Here is a 25965-nt window from a genome sequence, read left to right as displayed (position 1 = left end):
ATAATAATAATTATTATTATTATAATAATAAATGTTTCTTAAAAACAGCCAATCCGAATATCAGAATGATTTCTGAAGGATCATGTGACACTGAAGACTGGAGTAATGATGCTGAAAATTTAGCTTAGATCACAGAAATAAATTACATTTTAAAATATATTTAAATAAAAAACAGTTATTTAACATAGTAAAAATATTTACAATTTCACTGATTTTGCTGAATTTTGAATCAAATAAATGCAGGCTCGGTGAGCAGAAGAAAATTCTTTAAAACAAAAAGTTTTGACCGGTAGTGTGAATACCAAATTAAATACAATAATGTTAATTACTTTTCCATAATTTTTTAAAAAATGTTGAAAGATTAAATATGCATTAAAAGCATGAAAATTGTACTTTGCAACTGTACTTAAGCTATTGTAATATATCCTTCAAAAACAGAATGACTGATTCTAAATAAATAAATAATAAATAAATACATTTTAAAATATGCATTACTATGCATAAAATATTAATGAACATTTTGAAACATTATATTTGATTAAATAAATACACATTTAAAAATCTACATTACTATACATATATAAAATAATTATTCTTTATAAACACCTAATAAATACAGTAAATAAATAAACTTTGCAAACATTATTTTTAAATATATACACAAGAAAATATTAATCTAGTTGGATTACAACCAACCATGTTTGGAAAACTACATTTCCCATCATTCCATTTGGTAACATAAAACAATAAATATATACATAAAGCATGCAAAGCTAATGCTCATCCTTTACTTTTCATTTTGTTGCAGTAGCACTAATAAAGCTTCAAAAGTCTGCCAGGAAGTGAAGAAGAATGTGTTTGCATTTTATTCTGACCAAATTCGTGTTGTAATAATGTTTCCCAGCCTCGTAAGTGGGAATTTCTCTGGAGGATTTGAAGGCAGCATAACTCTATGACTGCGGCTGATGTATGATGAGGTGCACTGACCTTGCCCTGGAGTGAATTCAAACCGTATGTCATTCAACTCCTTCCTCGAGTTCCTGAGGGAAAGATGGAGAGAGAGAGAAAGAGAGAGGAGATATGTGGTGAGAAATGGCCGTCCACCTGTCCGTCTGTCTGTAAGAAAGCCAAGTGAGAACACGGCCCATCTGTGCTGTTTCACACAGCGTGTTTGCCGAGCCTGAATCACACACACACGAGCCTCAGCTGAGTCCTGTCCTCACAGCTCTCCAGATAATCATTTCGGAAGAAAATTTCACCCGGCCAGTAAGCAAGCAAGCAATCAGTGCCAATATCGCCATGTTTTGTAAACCAGCGAGCTTCTCCTGTAATTACAGGGGTTTGGAGGATTGTTTTAAACAAGCATTCAGGTGGGATTTCAGGAGGAGGGCTGTGTTCATTTGGGTTGGTTTAATGAAGGAACTGTACAAGTAAGGCGATTTGCGGTTAAACAGCATTTCATATCACTACTAGCTCTCTCATCATTTGTGATGTTTCTTTTCCCTTTTGGAGATTAATGTTTAATATCTGCTATGGAGGACTTGGCATGAAATTAAGGAATAATTATTTACTGAATCATTCAAACCAAAAGAGGAAATAAATCACTTATTAAATGGACAAAATAAATCAATACATTTAAAATGGTTTACTTAAAATGTAGGTAAATAAAAAAAAATTATAATATATAAATATTATATTATATTTAATTCAGATTATAAAAAATAGTTTAATAAAATAATAAATAAACATTTTTACATTTAAAATTTTTTAAAATAAATTGACAACACAAACTGTCCATTTTATTTGTTTTAAAATGCAGATAATAAAATGAAAAAAAAACTTTACTGTCTATTTAATTCTTATTTAAAGTTGTTAAATGAAATTAATTAATTAAAAAAATACATATAATACAATGAAAAAAATGTTTACATTTAAAAATACATTTGCATTACTGTCTATTTATTCATGTTTTAAAATCTAGTTAAAACAAATGATTTTAAATATAAAGATAATAAACTGAAATTTAAAATGGCCTATTTAACTCCTATTTTAAAATAAGTTAAATATTTTTTTTTTTTAAATTTCAAAATAAACTGACAATACAAAACTGTCTATTTAATTTGTTTTAAATGTCTTAAAATGTAGATAACACAAATTATTACATTTTGTTTACATTTAAAATTACATTAACATTTAAAGCGGTTTACTTAATTAACATTATAAAATATAGTTAAATAAAATAGTAAATAAACATTTCTACACCAAAAAAAAAAACCTGACATTTAAATTTTTCTCATTTTAAAATAAACTGACAGCACAAAACTGTCCATTTTATTTGTTTTAAAATGTACATAAGAATAAAATGAAAAAAAAAGTTCACATTTAAAAGAAAATTGCATTTAAAACTATTTAATTCTTGTTTTAAAGTAGTGAAATTAAATTAATTAAAAAATACAAATAATACAATAAAAAATGTTTACATTTAAAAATACATTAACTTTTTAATTTATGTTTTAAAATCTAGTTAAAACATAAGTGTTTTTTAATATAAAGGTAATTTATATTATAATTGATCTTATAAAGATAATTTAAATACCTGAAATTTAAAATGGCCTATTTAACTTCTGGCCTATTTTAAAATACAAATAAATAATTTAATTATTTTTTAAATTAAATACTGACAATACAAAACTGTATATTTAATTTGTTTTAAATGTTTTAAAATGTAGATAAATAACATAAATTAATACATTTTGTTTACATTAAAAATTACATTAACATTTAAAGCTGTTTATTTAATTTACATTATAAAATATAGTTCAATAAAATAATAAATAAACATTTTTACATTAATAACAGGACATTTAAAACCTTCAAAATTGTATTTTTTTAAATAGACTGACAACACAAAGCTGTCCATTTTATTTGTTTTAAAATGTAGATAAATAATACAAATAAAAAAAAAACATTTAAGTTTACATTTAAAAATAAATTACATTTAAAACTGTCTATTTAATTATTGTTTTAAAGTAGTTAAATAAAATTAATTTTAAAAATACATGTAAAAATGCATTAACATTTAAAACTGTATTTATACAAATGCCACTGAACAGTTCACTCAACAAACAGGCTTTCAACGTGATTTAAAAAGACAAACTAACATACGACTCAATACATAGCGTCAAAGTGCACTTTGCTATATACAAAACATAACAAAAAACAGCTGTTATATGCATTTTGCACATCAGGGGTGCAGCAATGATATGAAATGTTTTGCTTTTTGATTTTCAAAACATCATACTTGGTACTTTGTGATGCCAAATGAGAAACACAATGATTATCTCCCAAAACGGGCTGAGGTACTTTCTAACAGTGGGCTGTAATGGCATGATGGTTCCTGGTGCTTCATGGAGCGAATCGCCATCATCCTCAGGCTCTGTCGTTCTCAGTAAACACACCTGGAGCGCGTCTACGCTCCGCTTCTTCTCACTGATGTTTATGATAAAGCGCCCCTGTGTATTTGGCGAGATCTGAGCCAGACCTTCACTTTGTTCTCTCCAACATCAAACAGTCTGTTCTGCTTCAGCAACAAGGCCTGACAACCTCATAAAAGTTACATTTGCAGAGGAAAAGCAAAGGACACAAATAATATGCACAGGCTGCAGTCATTTAAGCAGGAGAGACGACTGGAGACACCAGAGCTACGGGAGATGAAGCTGGTCATGCTTCGCCGGGGGACTGTGACAAACAGACCGTGCACAGGAAGTGCACGTCATTGACAGGAAGCAGGTGGACACTCTGGGTGAAAAGTGTCATGTCAAGAACATGTGCAAGTCACATTTCATGCCATTTTAAAGCCAATTTCAGCACCGTTTTTTGGCTGCTCTAAAAGTATGCAGCTTAATTATGCTGCCTTCTAAGAAACCTTCTTTTGGGTTTCACATTTAATCTTCGCAAAGAAGACAATCCCATAATGAACTGTGACGAGCTCAGTGAAAAATCCACCCGCAAAGAAATTAGTGTGTAGGATTTACTTTGAAACAATTTTCACTCAGAAACTGGTCACTAGTAAATTTCACAGTAATTACAATTAAATAGTAACACATTGAAACAGTATTTTCTTGTAAAACATATTATTTACATCTTTTCAAAAAAAATCATAGCTTAGCAGAATCCTGAATTGTAAACAGAGTCAAATGTGACACACACAGTTGCTAGTGAAAAAAAAGAACACAAGTCAGTTAGGATGCTGCCTTAAAAAGCAGTAATTAACTGCATGACAATTCAGCACATTCCCAAAAAAAATGACTGTATTATAGTAATGAGATCTTAATGAGAATCACTTCTGAGAACTAAAATAAAAGTAAATGTACAGATATTACAGAGAGTAAAAGTAAAAGTTAATGTACAGATATTACAGAGAGAAACTGACAAGAAAAAAATGATATGTAAAAACTAATATTTTTGTACATATTGTATTATATTTATTATTAAATAAAATATTTAACATTACTTTTTATATATTGTAATTTATATATAGTAACTTATGAGATTAAGTGTGTGTGTGTGCGTGTATATATATATATGTACTTTTTTTATATATAATATTATATATAAATATTCATATATAAAATATTTATATAATTTATATATAAAAAACTTATGAGATTAAGTGTGTGTGTGTGTGTGTGTGTGTGTGTTTTTGTATATATAATAAATATGTAAATTATTTATATAATATATTATATATAAATATTGATATATAAAATATTTAATGTATATATAGTAACTTATGAAATTAAGTATATATATATATATATATATATATATATACACACACAATATTTTACACATTTTATTATATTTATTATCAAAATAATATTTATATTTATATTATATATTAAATTATATTTATTTTATTTATTATTAGTAACTTTTTATGAGGTTTGTGTGTGTAATAAAAATACATAATGTATTTATGACACATTATATAAATATAAATAGTAAATAAATATGTAAAAATGTGTTTTTAACATTTCATTTATTAATAAAATATTTTACTATTTTATTTATTATTAAAATAAAATAAAATATTAAACATTATTTATTCTATATTATTTATTATTAGTAACTTACAAGGTTAAGTGTGTGTGTGTGTAATAAAAATACATAATGTATTTATTATATATAATAAATGTTATACATATAACACGCTTAACCTCATAAAAGCTACTATATATAAATATTAATGTTTAATATTTTATTTATAAAATTCTAATATATATACAGACAGCGTCTATAATATTTTAGCTATTATATTAAATAAAATGTTACAATTAATACATTTTACATATTTTTTATTATTTTATGTATATTTTTATTCGTTTCTCTTTACTATGTATTATATATATGTTATTTTTAGACAGACAGATAGAGAAACCTTGACTTAACCATTTTGATACTGATGCTCTACGAAAGACCTGATACTGCATTTACTGTACGCATACAAGCCGTTTCATTTTCCAAAGGGTCAAGACTGTACATTAGCGAGCGTGCGGTGTGTGCTAGGTTTCTCCAGCGGCTGCTCCAGAGCTCCAGCTGCGCTATTGAGCCCAGTGGACTTATTTAGCAGATTGACACTTGCATTAGCCTCATTTTCTCTAGTACTAGATTATAATGACAGCAATCATCAGTGGTGTTGCTCTCCACCCCTCTGTCTCTCTCCCGCTCTCAAGTAGGTCACTTAACTGATCGTCAGAGGGATGCCATCTTACTCTAGGCCAATATTCGAACAGCACATTTAAGAGGTTTATATAGCCAATCCCACATTATGATGCATGGTGGGTTGTCAATGGCACGGTGGACCTTGAAGACTAAAAAGGATTTTAAAAAGCTAAACCATCATGCTGGCAGCGATAAATCCGTTATGGAGCTAATAAAAAGTAGTCTGTAGGGGTGTGAAGTAATCTTGGCGGGCAGATGGAATTCACTGATTTTAATGTTTTCTGTTGTTTTGTATATCTTCCTCCTATGACTTGTTATGCTTTTGTCATTTCATTTCATTTTAGGACTGATATTATCATATTGATATCGTTCTATTTTTTTCTATTCTCTAGCATCAGAAAAACAATTGTGTGTGTATAACTACATATAATAATGTAACTATATTTAACTATACATTTATAACTATATATGAATATAACAACTACGATTCTGTGACATCTCAAAATCATGCAAGATATACCTTGTATTTTAAGGTTCGTAAAACTTAAATCAGTATAATTAACTAATTAAATCACTATAATTGAGTATATGTGAAATAAACATGCCTTTATATCAAATTATACACCATTTCGGAGCCAAATTCATAACAAAAGACGACACTCAGCCATAAAGAGAAATGCCTCACTGTTTGCATAATAAATAGATCAAACAAATAAATAGATAAAACAATTTAAACAGTAAATAATTATTTAAAAAATACAGTATTTATGCTCATAACTGTTAAAAAAAAATATATATATATATAAAAATTCAGTTTACTATTATTAGCTTAAAATATTTAATAAAATGTATTAAATTATTTTATATTATATATTATATTTATATTATTATAATTTTTTATATATTACGTTACATTTATTATATTAAATTATATATTATATAATATTATATTATATTATATTACTCTAAATCATAGTAGTAAACTTGCAACCTCTCCAATCAAAATCATGTAATTAGAATTTAAGCTAAAATCAGAATAAAAAATAAAATTTTAAATAAAAAATATCATATATGATTTACATTATATTATATATTAATTAATGCAAGTAAAATTAACTAACAATGAGCAATTCATCTGTTACATTATTTATTAATCTTTGTTAAAGTATTTATTATTAAATATTAAATATGTATGATTATATATATATATATATATATATATATATATAATCATACATATTTAATATTTAATAATAAATACTTTAACAAATTTTTTTATAATTATATATATATATATATATATATAATTATAACAACGAGCAATTCATCTGTTACAATATTTTTTAATCTTAAAAAATATATATGATTATTTATAAATATCTGTATAAATAAATATTTGTAAAAATATACATAAAATAATATTAACAGATACAACTTTTTTAATAATGTATTAGTAATTGGCAAAAATGTAAAAACATTTTTAAATATTTTACATTTTTAGTTAACGTTAAGTAATATAACTAATGTCATACAATATAATGTAATATATAACTAATATATAATATAAAAATATATACGAAATGATATTAATTTATTGTAGTTAATGCATTAAGTAAAATTTACTGACAATGAGCAATTCATCTGTTACAGTATTTCTTAAACTTAAAAAATATATATGATTATTTATAAATATTTGTATAAATAAATATTTATAAAAATAATATTAAATAATATTAACAGATACAACTTTTTTTATTTATTAGTAATTGGTAAAAAAAGTAAATATTTTGAAATATTTTTCATTGTTAGTTCATGTTAAGTAATATAACTAATGTCATATAATGTAATATATAACTAATATATAATAACAATATGATATAATATAAAATTATATACAATATATTAATTCATTTTAGTAAATGCATTAACTAAAATTTACTGAAAATAAACAGTTCATCTGTTACAGCATATATTAATCTCTTAAAAAATATGATTATTTATAAATACTTGTATAAATAAACAAATATTTATTAAAAATTCTATTAAATAAAATGAAGAGATACAAATTCTGTTTTTAATATAATGTATTAGTAATTGGTGAAAATGTAAAATATTTTCAAATATTTTCAATTGTTAATTTATGTTAACTAATATAACTAATACCATATAATATAATGTAATATATAACTAATATAATATAATATAATATATAATTATATATAATATACTTATTCTTTTGTTATGAATCAAGAATGTTTTTTGGTTTTCATCCGAATCAAAAAAGAAAACAAGACACAATGCAATTTGCTTTATGTTTTCAAAAAAGGTCAAAAATAAAGTTTTGAAAATCTATTCCAGGGGACAAACATTGCCTCTTAATAATGACAATAAAAAATAAATAAAATAAAAACCATACATTTTGACAGTGCTGTCTGCAGCATCTTTAAGTGTCAAATGCAGGTGGTTGTTCTTCTGCCTCAGCAGCTGTATATTTTGATGCAGTTATCGCCAGCGGCTGTAACCTGACACAGCACAGACATCTTAGAGCCAATTTTCTCACTGTCGTTACATTTTGACAGTTTTCGGAGGTCAAGCTCTCGCACACATACACTCCCGAAAACACAGCGGTACCCCGCGCGAGCCGTGGCCGGCCAGCCTTCGGGCTGCTGTGTTTCAGCCATCCTGTATGGCCTGCCGTTGTTATCCAGCCAATCAATCCTGAGAGAGCTGCAAGGCATGGAAAGCCCTCATACTTGACACTTGTCTCCTGCTGGCTCGAGGTGATATTTTCAACCCTGCGGCCAGAGGAAATCAGCACCCCGCCGATGTTTTCTCACTTTTCTGCTCATGGGGCCCTCTGGTTCTCATCTAACTGATCTGATATCCCTCATTTCCCTCAGGAGACGTCAGCTCCACAACCACTTGAGTGCAAAAGACCTTAACAACCAAACAAATAGGGTGAGTTCCAAGAAAACCGGCAAGAACACGGCTGGGTTTCATTTCAGCCCCAAAATCAAAGTTAAAAAATAAGAAATTATATCTGGGTTTAAAAAAAAATCGATACATTTGAGGAACAACATGCATTGTAATATTATTTTCATGACAATTAAGCACATTTTAACCACAATTATCATCAATAATGCAAAACAAAACAAAAATGTGTTTATACTTAATAGCAGGTTCTGCCTCTATTATGCTTAATTATTACAACTTTATAAAAATTACTTAAAATATATATAATCTTGAGGGGGTTTTTTGTGTGTAAATAATAATATAATTTAAACAGTAATGCACCTTATTGTGCATTTTCATAAATTTATAAATAATTATAACCACAGTTATAGTAGATTATAATATTTATCTATTTATCTTTACATATTCAGAAAGTTGGATGCATTAAAACAACCAATATTATAATGCATTTTAACTTCATGAAAAGACATATGTACATATGTACATTTATGTACAATGTACATAAAAAATGCATTATGCATAAAGGCTTCTGGTAAAATATATTTTCATCTCAATGACCATCATCAGTGCAAAATAAATAAATAAATAAATAAATAAATAAATAAATAAATAAATGCAATAAAAAATAAAAACAACAAAACACCTAATAGCAAGTTTTGCAATTTATTTGTTTATTTAAATTGTATTTAAAATAAAATTATTTAGAAGATTATTTGTGTGCGTGTGCGTGCGTGTAATTGTCACAAAAATATTATAATTTTTAAAAAAAATGTGATGCAAAAATAACCTAAAATATCTTTGTAACACTTTACTAAGCTTTCACATATAAATATATACAAAGGATAATATAAAAGTATTTTTAATGCATTAATTTGGCCTTCTAATACATTTTCTAATGCATTTGTATGATCTCAAGAATAATTCTAACAACTGTTATAATACATTGTAATATTTATTAATTTATTATTACACATTTAGAACGTATAATGCATTAAAATACGACAATCAACCAATTTCAATTGCAAACTTTAAAAATGCAATTTAACTCTGGTTATTTATTAAAATATATAATGCATTAAAATTTACATTTATTTATCTCTTTATAATGCATTATACATAAAGGCTTCTTGATGTATAATGCATGCTAACCTATATAAGTGAGAGTGTGCATTATCATGGTAAAGCAAATAGTATTTGGCTGGTCATGATTTAAATTTTAAACATATTATTTAAAAGTACTCTACATTTTTCATTTGCAACTTTTTAATGAGGAAAAAATTACTTAGTGCACCTTAAAGAACAGTTAGTTTACAATTAACTTAAAAACCATTTACTACGTTTTTTCCCCTCTGTGTACTTTATTTTCCTCTAAAGAGCTGCTAACTAATGAGAGTAGGACTTTAATTGAGGGAGTTAATTTAATTCAAGGTCCAGCTCTAATGAGGTTTCACTCTGTTCAGTTTTGTCTAGCCTGAAAAATAGGATAGTAGCCTCACAAATCAAAAGGTTTCAAGCTGAGTTTGCTAAAGATGACCCTAAATTACAAAGACGGATCGTTTTAAAACAGACACGTCTAAGCGTGTGGGAAAAACTGAGTGTGCAATATGCAAATCACGCCAAATTGTAAAACTTTTCATGATAAATTGTGCATAAAGTGTGTTTTGGATCAAAATTCATGCATCCCAGTCTGCATTTTTATTTCTGTGGTTTTTAACATTTATTTAGGAGTGTTTGCTAAAATACGTATCATGGAAAGATGAAAGGTGTTCTTGCACTGATAATACTCACAATTTTCACCTGGCAGATGATATGATATTATATTACAGATAGACAGATACAGTAGATAGATAGATAGATAGATAGATAGATAGATACCACATCTATATCTATAATAACATTAATTAAATACAAAAATATTCTTGAAACATATATAAAACGATTTATTTTCATCATGAGCATCGCCAAATGAAAATATTAAAATAATGACTGTTTTCAAACAAGTTTCCTGAACACTTTTAATATTTTCTCATTGTTTACTTGCTCGTTGTTTCTCAATTTTTGACTCGCTGTCATCTGATCACTGTTTATTCAGACTAAAAACAATAATTGTATTCATTAAAAAAATAATACTTTTAATCAGCAAAGACATGATATGTTGATGAAAGGTAACAATAAAGTCTTTCATTATGTTTCTGTAAGATTTATATTTTAAAGCTGCACTTAATAACTTATCCAGAAAAAAAAAATACACATAACAAATGTCATTCAATTAAAAAAATTGATATAATTAATTACATAAGGTGCCAAATAATTAATATAATTAATCACAACTTATTCGGATCACATTTAGCCGCAAAAGATCATTTAAAGTCATTACTGTGTTAAATGAGAAAAGCATCAAACATACATTACAAAAAGCTGCTTTAGAAATTTTTTTTTGTTATATTTGTTATAATATATATATTTATTTATTTATTTTTATTAATTAATTTTTTTTTTTTTTTTTTTTTTTTTTTTTGCATAGCTGCATATATATATTAAAAGATGGTGTACTGCCGCTCAAACTTGGCATGAATGCATTTACACCGCAATTAAAATTGCATAAATAATATCCAACCCCAATTACAATTGCATAACGGTTTTTAATTAATATGGAAATGTTTTTTTTTTTTTTTTCAATGAAATGAAAAAAACTAAAACTACAAGTAGGTGGCAGTAAATGTCTTGATTAAAAAGTACGACAATAAGTCATTCACTCATTTGATTCATTCAATTGTTGCTTGTGTGATACTGTTTCTTATGATTCAACTACATCATATGATATAAATGAGACAAAAACTCATGCATGGAATTTTTAGAGGCATATAAGTGCATTCTATAGGCTACATCGGAAAATCAAATGTATTGCATTAACACATTTTTTCTATTTCCACAAGCAAATAATTTAATGAACGTGTTAAATCGACAGCCCTACACATATGCTGTGCGCTATTTATGACGAAGCCCTGATGTGAGTCATGAAAGCGCTGGACCAGACTGCCTGTCTGAAAAACACAATCTAACCCGCTGAATTCGCGACTGTGAAACGCAGCTAAATGTAATTCAGCCTCCATAAAGAGGCCTGAGCGCAGTGCATCAAATCGAACGCAGCCTCCCGCTTCCGGAGCTTCTTTACACACTAGTGGCGCGTAAAGAGCTTTGAGTAAAACTCCTGCGAAGTCGTGAGGCAGGGACAAATCCGTATCATATTCGGGCACAAAGGCTGTCAGAGATGATCGGCCAAACGCCTCATTGTTGGGTAATGGGAGCTGACAGGACTGAGCTAAAACCATTGAGCGTGATCTGAGCCAGAGCGACAGTAGAAATGCCTTCACAGCCAGCAGGCTGGATAACAACACCACTAGTTGATTAAATGTGTGTGAAGACTACACATATGAGGTTCAGCGTTCCTCTGGTGCCATTATCTCAGATCCACTACGGCTTACAAAAGAGTCGATCGCTCACAATTATTCTAACTGGGAAATAAAACCAAAACGCATCCGCTGGGAATGACTGGACATTAGCTGCAGCAAGTCAAGTCTGAGACTGAGGCAATAAAGCAGAAGACAGAACGCTTATAGAAAAATGCAAGAGAGAAATCAATACGGAAGTTGTAAAGAGTATGAAAATAAACACCAAAAAGAAATGTAATAATCTTTCTACAGTACCAGAAGCATTAAGTACCAACTCCTTTTAAATAATCAAATGTCCTTTTTAGCTTGTAAATGTAAACATGATCTGCTTCTGTTTAGTTATATCCATTAATTCAACAACAATGAGAGAAATATCATTCACTGCTCATTTATTTCTTTGTTCTTCATCACTGACTTTAATAATTAGTTGAAAAACCTGAAGCAGTGTGTACTTCATTGAGAAACACTTGAAGGCTACTGTACGTGACATTAATTTAATTTGATAATATTTATAAAAACATTTAACTTTACATAAGACTTCAGAGTGTTCAACAACAAATGAGTGTGTCCTCGTGGTATCAGTATAGGTATTACAATTCATGTAATGTCACTGATCAGGGTCACATCATTTGGAAGTGAACTTACAATACCTTTTCATTTCTAATTCAAATACTACATTTGAATGAAGCTAGCAAAAAGGAAGCAGAATTACAATTAGAATTTGAAAGCAAAGAAGCAGTGTTACAATGAATATAAAATGTTTTTTTAAATAATAGATAAATAGAACAAAAGAATGACAGAAAAAACAATAGAACGAAAGATTTGTTCATGAATGATAGAACAATAGATACAACGACAGAGAATGACGGATAGATAGAGAGATAGATAAATGAATGAACAATAGATAGACAGATGAATGAACAAACAAACGATAGATAGACAGACAGATGATAGAATGAACAATGGATAGACAGATGATTGAACAAATGATTGAACGATAGAAAGATAATGATAGAACAAATGAATAAATGAACAAATGATAGATAGATAATAGAACCAGCAAACAAGTGAACGACGATAGACAGATAAATGTAGAATGAACGAGCAAAAGATAGATGATAAACCGAACAAACAAATGAATGACAGATAAACAAACGAACAAACAAACGAACAAACAAACGATAGACAGATAGAACAAAAGAATAAAAGAACAATAGACAGATGATAGAACAAACGAATAAGCGACAGAGAGATAGATAGATGATATAGATAGACACAAATAGAGACAGACAGACAGAACAATTGAATAAATGAACAAACAATAGATGATAGAACAAACGAGTGAACGAACAAGTGAACGATAGATAGATAGACATAGACAGATAGAACAAACAAATAAAAGAACAATAGACAGATGATAGAACAAACGAATAAGTGTTAGATAGATAGTTAGACAGAGAGATAGATAGACAGACAGACAGAGACACAGACAGACAGAACAAACGAATGAAAGATGGATAGATGTTAGAAAAAACAAATCAATTAAAAAAGATAGATGATAGAACAAACGAGTGAACAAACAAGTGAACAATAGATATAGATAGAACAAACAAATAAAAGTATGATAGACAGATGATAGAACAAACGAATAAGCAATAGATAGACAGATGATTAGATAGATAAATAGATAGATAGATAGATAGATAGATAGATAGATAGATAGATAGATAGATAGATAGATGGATGGATAGACAGATACAGACTGACACACAGAACATACAAATGAACGATGAATAGATAGAACAAACGAATAAATGAACAAGTGAATGAACAAGCGAAAGACAGATAGATAGATAGATAGATAGATAGATAGATAGATAGATAGATAGATAGATGATGGATACATAGATACATAGACAGATAGGAACTAATGATAGAAAGATAAATATAGAATGAACGAGTGAAAGAGATGGTAGAACAAACAAATGAATGACAAATGAACGAACAAACAAACGACGAACGAACGATAGATAGATAGAAGCAACAAATGAACAATATAAAAATAGATGACAGAACGAACAAATAAAAGAACAACAGATAGATGATAGAACAAAGTAACGAACGAACGAAAGACAGACAGTTAAAAAAAAGGATAGATAAAAGTTGCCCAGCCCTGCGTTACTCTGACACTGGTTTAACTCTAATATCAACCATTTCTTATAAAACCCAGTATCTGATCTCCAAACCCTAAACGATCTCTAATATTGATGAAATATCCAAAGTTTTCTTCAACATCAAGGCACTCAGGATCATTAAACCCAGTCCTGTGTTCTCTCAGAATAAAACTACGAGTCTGGACTGAGAGTCAAGCAGCAGGAACAGAGAGTAATGCTGGACTTAACCATTCATTTACATGTCAAGGTTAGAATAATTACACCTCCCTTGAGCTCTCGCACCACTTGGCCTCTTTCTAGAAAGCAAGGGCTTTGTGCACTGGATAGGGGGTCTAGGGAGCATATGGAAGAGCGTGTGTGTGTGTGTGTTTTGTGCTCTATAATGAAGTGTTGGGAGGAGCCAGCAGACGCTGTTATCACATCAACCCAGACCCTATTACACACACACAGAAGCGAGACCAGAGAAACTTTCTCTGACAAACTCCACCGCATTATCTCAAATGAGAATGCGAGAGAAAAAGAGTCTTTGGGGCTCGTTTATATGAATAATATATGAACGTGAATGCAAAACCAAATCAAAAACACAATACTGTCCATTCCAATCTCTATTTTAAAAAGTATGCTACAATAATAAAGCAAAAAACCATGAGAGGCAGTCCACTGCAGTGAGTTTACCAAGGTTAAATGCAGGAAAAGGATAGTGCACACAAAAATGAAAATTCTGTCAGCATTTACTCACCCTCATGTCATTCAAAATCTGTATCAAGGCTTTGTGTTTTGTGAAACGTTAGGGATTCTGTGTCATGTTTCAAATGTGAAACACAAAGGTGATATTCTGAAAGCAAATAGGGTAAGTGAAAGTACATTGACTTTCACTGTATAGACACCAAAAAAAAAAAAAAATTATATAATTTTTTTTTTTTTTGGTGTCTATACAGTGAAAGTCAATGTACTTTCACTTACCCTATTTACTTATTTCTCTGTGAAAAAAAAAAAAAAAAAAAAATATATATATATATATATATATATATATTTATTTTTTTTTTTTTTTTTTTCTCAGAGAAATAATAATCGTTTATTTTATTAAAAATACAATAAAAACCGTAATATTATGAAATATTATTACAATCTTAAATAACTGTTTCCTATTTGAATATATTGTAAAATGTAATTTATTCCTGTGATGCAAATCTGAATTTTCAGCATCATTACTTCAGTCTTCAGTATCACACGATCCTTCAGAAATCATTCTAATATGCTGATTTGCTGCTCAAGAAACATTTCTTATTATTATCAATGTTGAAAACAGTTACGCTGCTTTGTGGAAACAGTGATGCATTTTTGTTTGGGATTCTTTGATTAATACAAATTATTCAAAAACAGCAATTATTTGAAAATAAAGCATTTTGTAACCATTTAAAAGTCTTTGCTGTCCCTTTTGATCAATTTAAAGCATCTTTATGGAGTCAAATCAGAACTGTCAGAAGTCATAACAATGTGAGTATTTCTTTGCACAGGATTTTCGTCTCACACAGGCATTTACTTATACGACGCTAAAGAGAAATGAAGAGGATCTAAATTCAGAGCAATATCTAGAAATCCGCGCTCTCTCTTGAGAATTCCTCACTCGCTCTCGCCCTTCTCTCCAAGACACTCCACACATCACTTATTATCTTATCAAACACCGACATTTTTCTGTCTGCCAGCCGAATCCCAATAAACCCCAGATTTATAGACTCGTGCCTCTGTACGCTTCATGATGGGATCCGGAGATTTCACTCTGCGTTTCAATTTCAAAGAAAAAGCTTTCAGAATATCAGGAAACTAACGTCATAACTTTCCTTGCTAAACAAGCCAGCATCGTGATTGGCCAGGAATGCTGGATTAATACACCTTAAAGTAACAGTTTACTCGAAAATGAAAATTTGCTGAAAATGTACTCACCAGGAACACAACACCACCCCCCTTCACATAAATGGTGATGAGGTTAAGAGGGTTAATGACATCAGATTTCTGGGGCTACACATTATAAAGGATTTAACATGGACCATTAACACTTCCCACTTAGTGAAGAAAGCCCAGCAGAGGCTTTTCTTCCTGAGGAAGCTCAAGAAGGCCAAAGTATCATCTCAGCTCTTAGTGAACTTCTATAGGAGCACGTTCGAGAGCATTCTCTGTCACTGCATCACAGTGTGGTACACCAGCTGCACAGCAGAGAACCGGAGAGACCTGGCCCGGATAGTCAAGACTGCACAAAACACTGTCAGAACTCAACTCCCCAACCTCAACATAGTCTATGCTAGCCGCTTACACAAGAGAGCTAGCAACATTATCAAGGATCCAGCCCATCCAGAATACAGTCTGTTTGTGCCCCTTCCATCGGGCAAAAGATACAGGACAATCAGGACACACACTAACAGAGGAACAGCTTCTTTCTCAGAGCAGTAGCCTGCCTTACAACCCCAAAAAACACACACACAGAGCTGTTGAGGACTGAAGGTGGAATCATATTAAACCGAGCTGGTTGCTCCCTTCCCCAATGGTTATAGAACATTTTCATAATGTTTACAAAACATTGTAAACACTGTATTATTATGTATTATCATTACTATTATTATTAATATTGTGCAATATTTCCTTATTTTTGATAATTCTCTGCACTAATGAACACGCACTGAACTTGTTTTTCACTGTATATAATATTATTTTTATAATTCAGTGAAAGCATGAATTTTCATTCTATTTTCTTATTGCTGCTGTTATCTCTGAGAGCTACCAAACAAAGTTTGTTGTATCACTACAATGACAATAAAAATCTTTACTTCACTTTACTTTACTCTCAAGGCATCCAAAATGTAAAGGAGTTTGTTTCTTCATAAAGACAGATTTGGAGAAATTTAGCATTATTTGCTCCCCAATGGATTCTCTGCAGTGAATGGGTGCCATTAGAAGAGATGAGTGTCTAAACAGCTGATAAAAATATCACAATAATCCACAAGTAATCCACATCACTCCAGTCCATCAATTAACCTTTTGAGAAATGAAAAGGTGTGTCACTAAAGGAGAAGTCTTCCAAAACAAAGATTCACATATAATGTACTCACCCCCTTGTCATCCAAGATGTTCGTGTCTTTCTTTCTTCAGTCGTAAAGAAATTGTTTTTTGAGGAAAACATTTCAGAATTTTTTTTCCATATAATGGACTGATATGGTGCCCCGATTTTGAACTTTCAAAATGCAGTTTAAATGCAGCTTCAAACGATCCCAAATGCGGTTGTAAACGATCCCAACCAAGGAAGAAGGGTCTTATCTAGCGAAACAATCGGTTATTTTCATTAAAATAATACAATTTAAACACTTTGTAATCTCAAACTCTCGTCTTGCCTTTCTCTCCCTGAACTCTGTGTATTCTGATTCAAGACAGTTAGGGTATGTTGAACAACTCCAATCGTATTTTCTCCCTCAACTTCAAAAATCATTTCAAAATCATCCCATGTCACTGCAGAAGCACCGACCCAGTCTTTGCAAAGTGAACATGCAAAGAAGATCAAACACCCTTAACAAAAAAGGTAAAACAGCGATATAGGATGATTTTGAAGTTGAGGGAGTTTTTCGACATACCCTAACTGTTATGAAACGGAAAAAAACAAGTGTGTATGGCATTAAAAAAACATAAATAGTATTTTTTTATTAAAATAATTTTTTAAAAAATAAATTATTTTTTAATTAAAATAACTTGTATTATAGCTAGAAGCAATGGGAACTCTTGGGGATATTTTGGCCAGAAACGACAGTTTAAACCTTAAACGCCTTAATGATGGATTTGTTTCTTGCAAACATACAGCTTTTCGCTTCACAAGACATTAACTGACATACTGGAGTGGTGTGGATTATTGTGATGTTTTTATCAGCTGTTTGGACTCTCATTCTGACGGCACCCATTCACTGCAGAGGATCCATTGGTGAACAAGTCATGCAATACTAAATTTCTCCAAATCTGTTATCATGAACAAACAAACTCATCTACATCCTGAGAGTGAATAAATTTCCTGCATATTTTAAATTTTGGGGCACTTCTTTAACCTGTGAATTTATTCAAGCATTATTCAAGTCCAAGCTTTTCACACAGCCAAACAAAGACCTAACCACAATCCATTTCATAATCGAGCCAAATATTCAGATCGCACTAGGTCAGTCTCAACTTTGGACAGGTAATTATAAGAGAACGTTTGCATACGGCTTTACCGAAAAGCCTCTAACGGCACATTCACTGACTCACTTGCATGTATTTACGTCAAGAACTATTTGCAGAGTTAATTAAAGTAATTTTAAATCATTTAGCAAGCATACACAAACAAGTCTATCCCTCGTTTTCCTGCCCATTATCCTGATCTGTTCTGATGAGCCGAACACCTGCTCTCTCTGCTGACCTCACTGTGCAAATGGATGCGAGCCATTCGTCGCTGTTCTCCTGCATCTGTTTACATCGACTTCCTCTCTCCCTCTCTCTCTCTCTCTCTCTCTCTCTCTCTCTCTCTGTGATGAAGGTTCAAACTCAGCTGTCCATGCAGCTTGATTAGACGTCCGTTTTTGGCACCGAATCAATGTTGTTTAGAAGTTTCAATGCTGAAAATTGAAAAAGCCTCTTCACACGCTTCATTCTCTCTGTCATTCCAAACGGAGGCTGTTGAGGATAATTGGTTCAAAGACAGAAAGATTTCAATGTAATGATTAGTTGTGAACAAGCCGGTGAACCATATAACCTGTACACATTTTTTCGGTGTCATTTCTGTGGGAAAAATCAGAGTTCTGCTAGGTTTAAAAGGTAAAATGTTTTGAACAGAGTACTACACTTATCCTGGTAACTAAAAGCATCATTAAAACAGTTAAAACAACTAATATTATGAACCACAAAATGTCAAACTGTGGATCAAACGCTAAAACAGAGCCAGAATGAATAAGAGTTTGCTAAAGCAATGACTAAATAAATAGCTATTTGGATACTGGTTAACATGATGTAACTACATTAAAAAAAGTTAGTCAAGACAAACTTTAAGTTGGCTTGAGAAAGCCGGGCCAGAAAGTTCTAAAAAGTTTAAGAAGCTTTAAAAAGTTTTAAGTTTCATGGTTTTTAGTCTGAAATAGTTTGAAGTAGTTTTAATAGGTTACAGTTTAAATGTTTTGAAGGCAATACAGTCTGTCAGAGATAGACGTTCATGTTACTAGTATGATTAACAAGTTACTAGCATGTTGCTAGCATGATTTTAACATGATTAGCATGTCGCAGGCACGTTACTAGCATGGCTAACCAGTTACTAGCATGTTGCTAGCATGTTTCTAGCATAATTAGCATGTTGTTAGCATGTTATCCCTGGTGAAAACAGCATATGCTGGTAGGTAGGTTTTGATGCTGGTTTAAGCTGGTCCTTTGCTGGGACCAGCTTAAACCAGCTAAGGACCAGCATAAACCAGCTAAGGACCAGGTTAAACCAGCATCAAAACCTACCTAACCAGCATTCCAGCATCAAAACATACCTACCAGCATATGCTGTTTTTTTCACCAGGGATAGCATGATTAGCAAGTCATTAGCATGTTGCTAGCATGATTGTAGCATGATTAACATGTTTCTACCATGATTACCAAGTTACTAGCATGTTGCTAGTCTGTTTCTAATGTAATTAGCATGTCGTTACCATGCTATGAGCATGATTAACAAGCTTTTAGCATGTTCCTAGCATGATTAGCATGTCATTATCATTTTTCTAGCATGATTAACAAGTTGCTAGCATGTTGCTAGTCTGTTTTTAACATGATTAGTCTGTTGTTACCATGTTTCTAGCATTATTAGCAAGTTACTAACATGTTGCTAGTCTGTTTCTAACATGATTAGCATGTCGTTAGCCTGTCATTACCATGATTAGCAAGTTATTAGCCTGTTGCTAGCATGATTGTAGCATGATTAACATGTTGTTAACATGCTTCTAACATGATTAACAAGATACTGGCATGTCGATAGTCTGTTTGCATGTTATAACTATGATTAGCAAGTTATTAGCATGTTGTTAACATGATTAGTATGCCGTTAACATGTTATTAGCATGATTAGCAAACTAGCATGATTGTAGCATGATTAGCATGTTTCGCAAGTTACTAACATGTTGCTAGTCTGTATTAACATAATTAACATGTTGTTAGCATGTTTCTAGAATTATTAGCAAGTTACTAGCATGTTGATAACATGATTGTAGCATGAGTATCATGTCGCTAGCATGACTAACAAATTACTAACATGTTGCTAGTCTATTTTTAACACGATTAGTATGTTGTTAGCATGCTTCTAGCATGATTAACAAGTTACTAACATGTTGCTAGTCTGTATTAACATAATTAGCATGTGGTTAGCATGTTTCTAACATGATTAGCAAGATACTAGCATGTTGCTAACATGATTGTAGCATGAGTAGCATGTCGCTAGCATGCTTCTAACATGATTAACAAATTACTAACATGTCACTAGTCTGTTTTTAACATGATTAGCATGTTGTTAGCATGCTTCTAGCATGATTAACAAGTTACTAGCATGTTGGTAGTCTGTTTCTATGTTATAACTATGATTAGCAAGTTATTAGCATTTTGCTAACATGATTTTAACATGATTACCATGCCGTTTGGCATATTACTAGCATGATTAGCATGCTGTTAACATGTTATCAGCATGATTAGCAAATTAGCATGTTTCTAGCATAATTAGCAAGCTACTAGCATGACTCTAGTTGCTAAGCTAGGATAAATAGATCCCGTCAATGCAAGTCTATGGGATTTTTCCAAGTTTTAAACGTCATTTTTAGGAAAAACGTAAGTCCGATCAGTCTCAAGCCGACTTAATAACCCCTGTGACCATCACTGGAAACAGAAACTCACCTTTGAGATTAATGCATTTTAATTAAAGATTACGAAGAGAATGGAAATCCAGTCTTTTTGATTAATTCATTAGGTTCATCAACAACAAAACACGTCTGGACTGAGAACATTAATTATGTCTGTTGCCTTTCTACATCAATACTAATATATCAATGAATAATGATTAATTTGTAACGTGCACCACTGCGTAAACAGTCTGAAGAGAAGCTTGCTGAGCAAATTAGATAAACATAAATAACAGCTGGTTTATTGACACAGACATTCAAGGAAAACTTTATCATCCCTTGAGTACTGAAGTTTGTCACCAGCTGGCGATTATGGTTTGGAGAGCTTTGGTTAGCAATCCTACACTTGTAGATGTCATATCTACAGCATTCTGCAGGCAAGAAACATCTTTCTGCATTGGCAGAAAATAATTTTGAGCCACAGTAAGGCAAGAAGACACTTTAAAGACAGCTTGGAATGAAAATCACACATTCTACTTTCTAAATGCATGTTATAGTGCTTACTGTGAACAATTCATCCATGCATATGTTTCATAAATAAATATAAATAAATATTTCCTGATAATTTACTCACCCCCAAGTCATCCAAGATGTTCATGTCTTTCTTTCTTCAGTCAAAAAGAAATTATATGTATATATGTGTATATATGTATATATATATATATATATATATATATATATACACACACACACACATGTTGCTAGTCTGTTTCTAATGTAATTAGCATGTCGTTAACAAGTTATTAGCATTTTTCTAGCATGATTAACAAGTTACTAGCATGTTGCTAGCATGATTGTAGCATGAGTAGCATGTCGCTAGCATGTTTCTAGCATGATTAACAAATTACTAACATGTCGCTAGTCTGTTTTTAACATGATTAGCATGTTGTTAGCATGCTTCTAGCATGATTAACAAGTTACTAGCGTGTATATACATATGCACGTATATATACATATATATATATATATATGTGTGTGTGTGTGTGTGTGTATATATAAATATATATATATATATACACACACACACACACATACATATATATATAAATATACAAAAAGAAAAAAAAAATATATATATATATATATATGTGTGTATGTGTATGTGTGTGTATATAAACATATATATACACACACATATATACACACACACACACACACACACACATATATATATATATATATACACAGACATACATGTATATATACATGTGTATATATATATATATATATATATATATATATACACACACATATACACACACACACACATACATATACATATATATACACAGACATACATGTATATATACATGTGTGTGTGTATATATATATATATATATATATATATATATATATATATATATATATAAATAAATATAAATATATATAAATAAATAAGATTTTTTAAAGCATTTCCCTAGCATTATTTCTTAAAATAATATGTATAAGACAAGGCCTACCCTACCGCTTTGAACTGAAGTACAGAGACAAAGAACAAACTGCGTGTGACCTTTCCAACATGATTATGTAATGCGTTAAGTCACGGATGAGCATCACAGAGCTAGTTCAAGACTAGCACTTATGGTTGTAAAGTATATAATTTTTTTCCTTTTTTAGAAAATGGCTGATCGTTTTGCTAGATAAGACCTTTATTCCTCAGCTAGGATTGTGTACACCAGTTTAAAGCTGCACTGAAACTGCAATTTGGACATTCAACCCATTTAAGTCCACTATATAGTGAAAAATCATGGAATGTTTTGCTCAAAAACCTTAATTTCTTTGGGACTAAAGACAGAAAAGCATGAACATCTTGGATTAAATTATCAGGAAATTGTTATTCTGCAAGTGAACTAATCCCTTTAAACCCCAATCCTGCAAACTCACGTTCATCTGCATCCACTTTCATGTGCAACATTCACATCTCAATCAACCAACAATTGAATAAAATAACCAAGTTCCTGCCCAACTTTTTTCCTTTTTTGATAATACAGCTCTGCTTCTTGAAATAACATTTCTGCCTCTTGCAAAAAATGCCTAATAGTACCTAAGTTAATGATGCAAAGATATTTCAAAGTATTCGTATCTATCAGTTTTTATGCAAAATAACAAAAGTAGTCACATTTCAAACGTTTCATTTCAACTGTATCATTTAACTTACAATCTGCAAACAATTGGGAAAAGTAGAAATCAGGATTAGACATAAAATAATGTCTTCAGAATCATTCATATACATGAAAATGGAACGTGAATTGAACATATATTTGTAAAACTGGCTCAGAGGAAGATGTGAACCATGCCTTTGTGGCAGTTTTTCTGCTGATAAAGGGATAATACAGAAGATCTTCACCACACAGATGGTTGTCGAAAGCAAAAATGCTACAAAATCCATCATATTTTGTGGAAAGTGGGACTTGGTAGACCAAAACATCCACCATTTCTGGAATCAACACCCCAGAATTAGTAAACAAGTACTGGATTTCATTCAGCAAATATGATGCAGAGATATGACTATAAATATGTGACCCTGGACCACAAAACCAACCATAAGTGTCATTTTTGTTTAAAAATTGAGATTTATACATGCTCTGAAAGCTGAATAAATAAGCTTTCCATTGATGTATGTAAATCTGGAATCTGAGGGTGCAAAAGTTTAAAGTTGTCAAAATGAAGTTCTTAGCAATGCATGTTACTAATCAAAAGTTTTGATATATCAGGGTTCCTACACATTTTCTATTTCAAAATTCCATACTTTACCAGACTCACATTTTCCAAACCTCTCAGTAGATTTTTGGACCACATTTAACATAAATGGTTCATAGAGCACTATTTTCAGCTTTAAAATTGGCATATATAACAGTCATCAGTAAACATTTTAATTTTTCATTAATTTTCTTGAAGTGAGATTCTAAATAGCCCCTAAAATTAAAAATAATAATTCAAAAAACTAAATACAGCATTTTTGTTTCACCTTAAGAAACTATTTAGATGTGCATGGGAATATTCCCATTACAATTTCTAGCTTTATATAACCCATTTCCTTAGTGCATCACTGCCATCTCACTATGAATAAAATGAGAGCATGGATGCATATGAATTAATAGAGATCTACTTGCTCAAATTTTGGCTCTTCTTATGGTAGTACCTCTAATATCAAGGCCTAATATCCAATTTAACACATCCTCTGCGGTGGCGATGAAACCATGACACAAAATGGGCTGATGGCACAATGTGGTTTTAAAAATGTGGCTTTTGTTACAGCAGTATGTCATATTTCAATATTTCAAGGCCTTAGGTCTCTCTTTAAAGCATACACCGTGACAGCCAAGACACCAGAGCACAAAATGGGCTGATGGCACAATAGGTCGCGTTGTGTGCTTTGTCCCATATGCCAATGGTTTCTTGTGAGCACATAAAAGTCTGTATTTTTTTTTGCAATGGTCCTTGAGGCTATGTCATATGCTGCTAAGAACATTGTGAGCAGTGTTGTGCAGTAATGCATTACTTGGCAACGCATTACTGTAATTTGATTATTTTTTTTAGTAACAGAGTAATTTAACACGTTATAATTTCCAACTTAGTAATTAGAGTATAGTTACAAGCATGTGTTACCGCTGTGTTACATCATTGCCAACAGAATGCGTTTTATCATCTAGATTGTAAAAAGGGTGTTGGCTAACACACGTGACGTCCTCTACCTACCGACCTACTTTGACTGGTAAGTGCCTGTGAGGATACTACCAATGAAAACAAAGTCAGCAAGGAGAGAGGAAAGTATGCGTTCTGTAGCTGGAAATACAATCGTTATTTTTTTAGTTTATTTCTGTCAAAGGCAAGAACATTATTGTGCGTTTGCAATTAGAGGGGAAGAAAACCTTTTCGACCGTGAAAAACTCCATATCCAATTTAAAACACCTGAAAGGACAGCACGGCACATTAGAACTTCTTGAGAACAGACCGGGTGCGGAGAGCAACGCATCGGCTTCTATTGTTGAGTCCAGTGCCAAATTAGAGACCTGCACTCCCGCTGGACTCGATGCAACAGAGAACTGCGCAGTTATCTATCTAAGATACAGATGTGCTCTCGCAGTGGTTTTGTCAAACACACGCTTCAGCTTTTCTGGCCCTAGACGTGATCTGAGAACAGAATGCGGTCGGTCCTCTGCATGGGCTTAAACGCAAATTCAGGCAGGAGAATGCAAACACGAGGTCAGGGTTAAAAGACCGCTTCCCACGCTAACCCAGGGCGACTGAGAAAACGCATTAACACGATGCACTTCAACATGAGGTGAGAGATGGAGTGAAAGAGATCGTTTAAAAAGAGACACACTCTTCTATCAGCAGCACATAAACACACACACTGTACTATCAGGCCACTTTATACAGACGACATGCAGCTCTTTTTTAGATGAAAGTAGTACAAAGACAGATGGAAAAAAGAGAAACGGCAGTGAGCTTGCTTACCTTAACCTCAGGACCATGTTCACAGCTCCCTGAACGCTCAAGGGTTTCTCCAACGGTTGAACCTGAACAGAAACACACAACATGATGGTAAGTTGCTTGCTTTTGCCGAAGTGTTCTGGATGTTGAGGTTAAAAGATCTTTAAACGGCATGCGCTGCTGCTTACATGCAGGTCTAGAGGAAATCAGGGTTTTACAGGAGATGTGAAGCGAAATTACTGTAGTCAACCCATATTATGACTGAACCAAGGCAGAAAA

The 25965-nt window shown here is 31.3% G+C and overlaps 1 protein-coding gene across 2 annotated transcripts in view; it reads right to left on the bottom strand.

The window, feature by feature from the left end:
* stk39 (serine threonine kinase 39) overlaps positions 1 to 25965 on the bottom strand; it is an 85958-nt gene that overhangs the window by 18484 nt on the left and 41509 nt on the right. For both annotated transcript variants that reach the window (XM_051119764.1, XM_051119765.1), the window contains 2 exons: positions 25711 to 25775; positions 988 to 1040 (listed from right to left, as the gene is read on the bottom strand). In XM_051119764.1, the coding sequence (XP_050975721.1) occupies positions 988 to 1040; positions 25711 to 25775 (118 nt within the window). The remainder of the gene's footprint in view (positions 1 to 987; positions 1041 to 25710; positions 25776 to 25965) is intronic.

The sequence above is a fragment of the Labeo rohita genome, chromosome 9 (assembly GCF_022985175.1).
Source record: "Labeo rohita strain BAU-BD-2019 chromosome 9, IGBB_LRoh.1.0, whole genome shotgun sequence".
NCBI lineage: Eukaryota > Metazoa > Chordata > Actinopteri > Cypriniformes > Cyprinidae > Labeo > Labeo rohita.
This window is presented reverse-complemented; position numbering and strand designations above follow the sequence as displayed.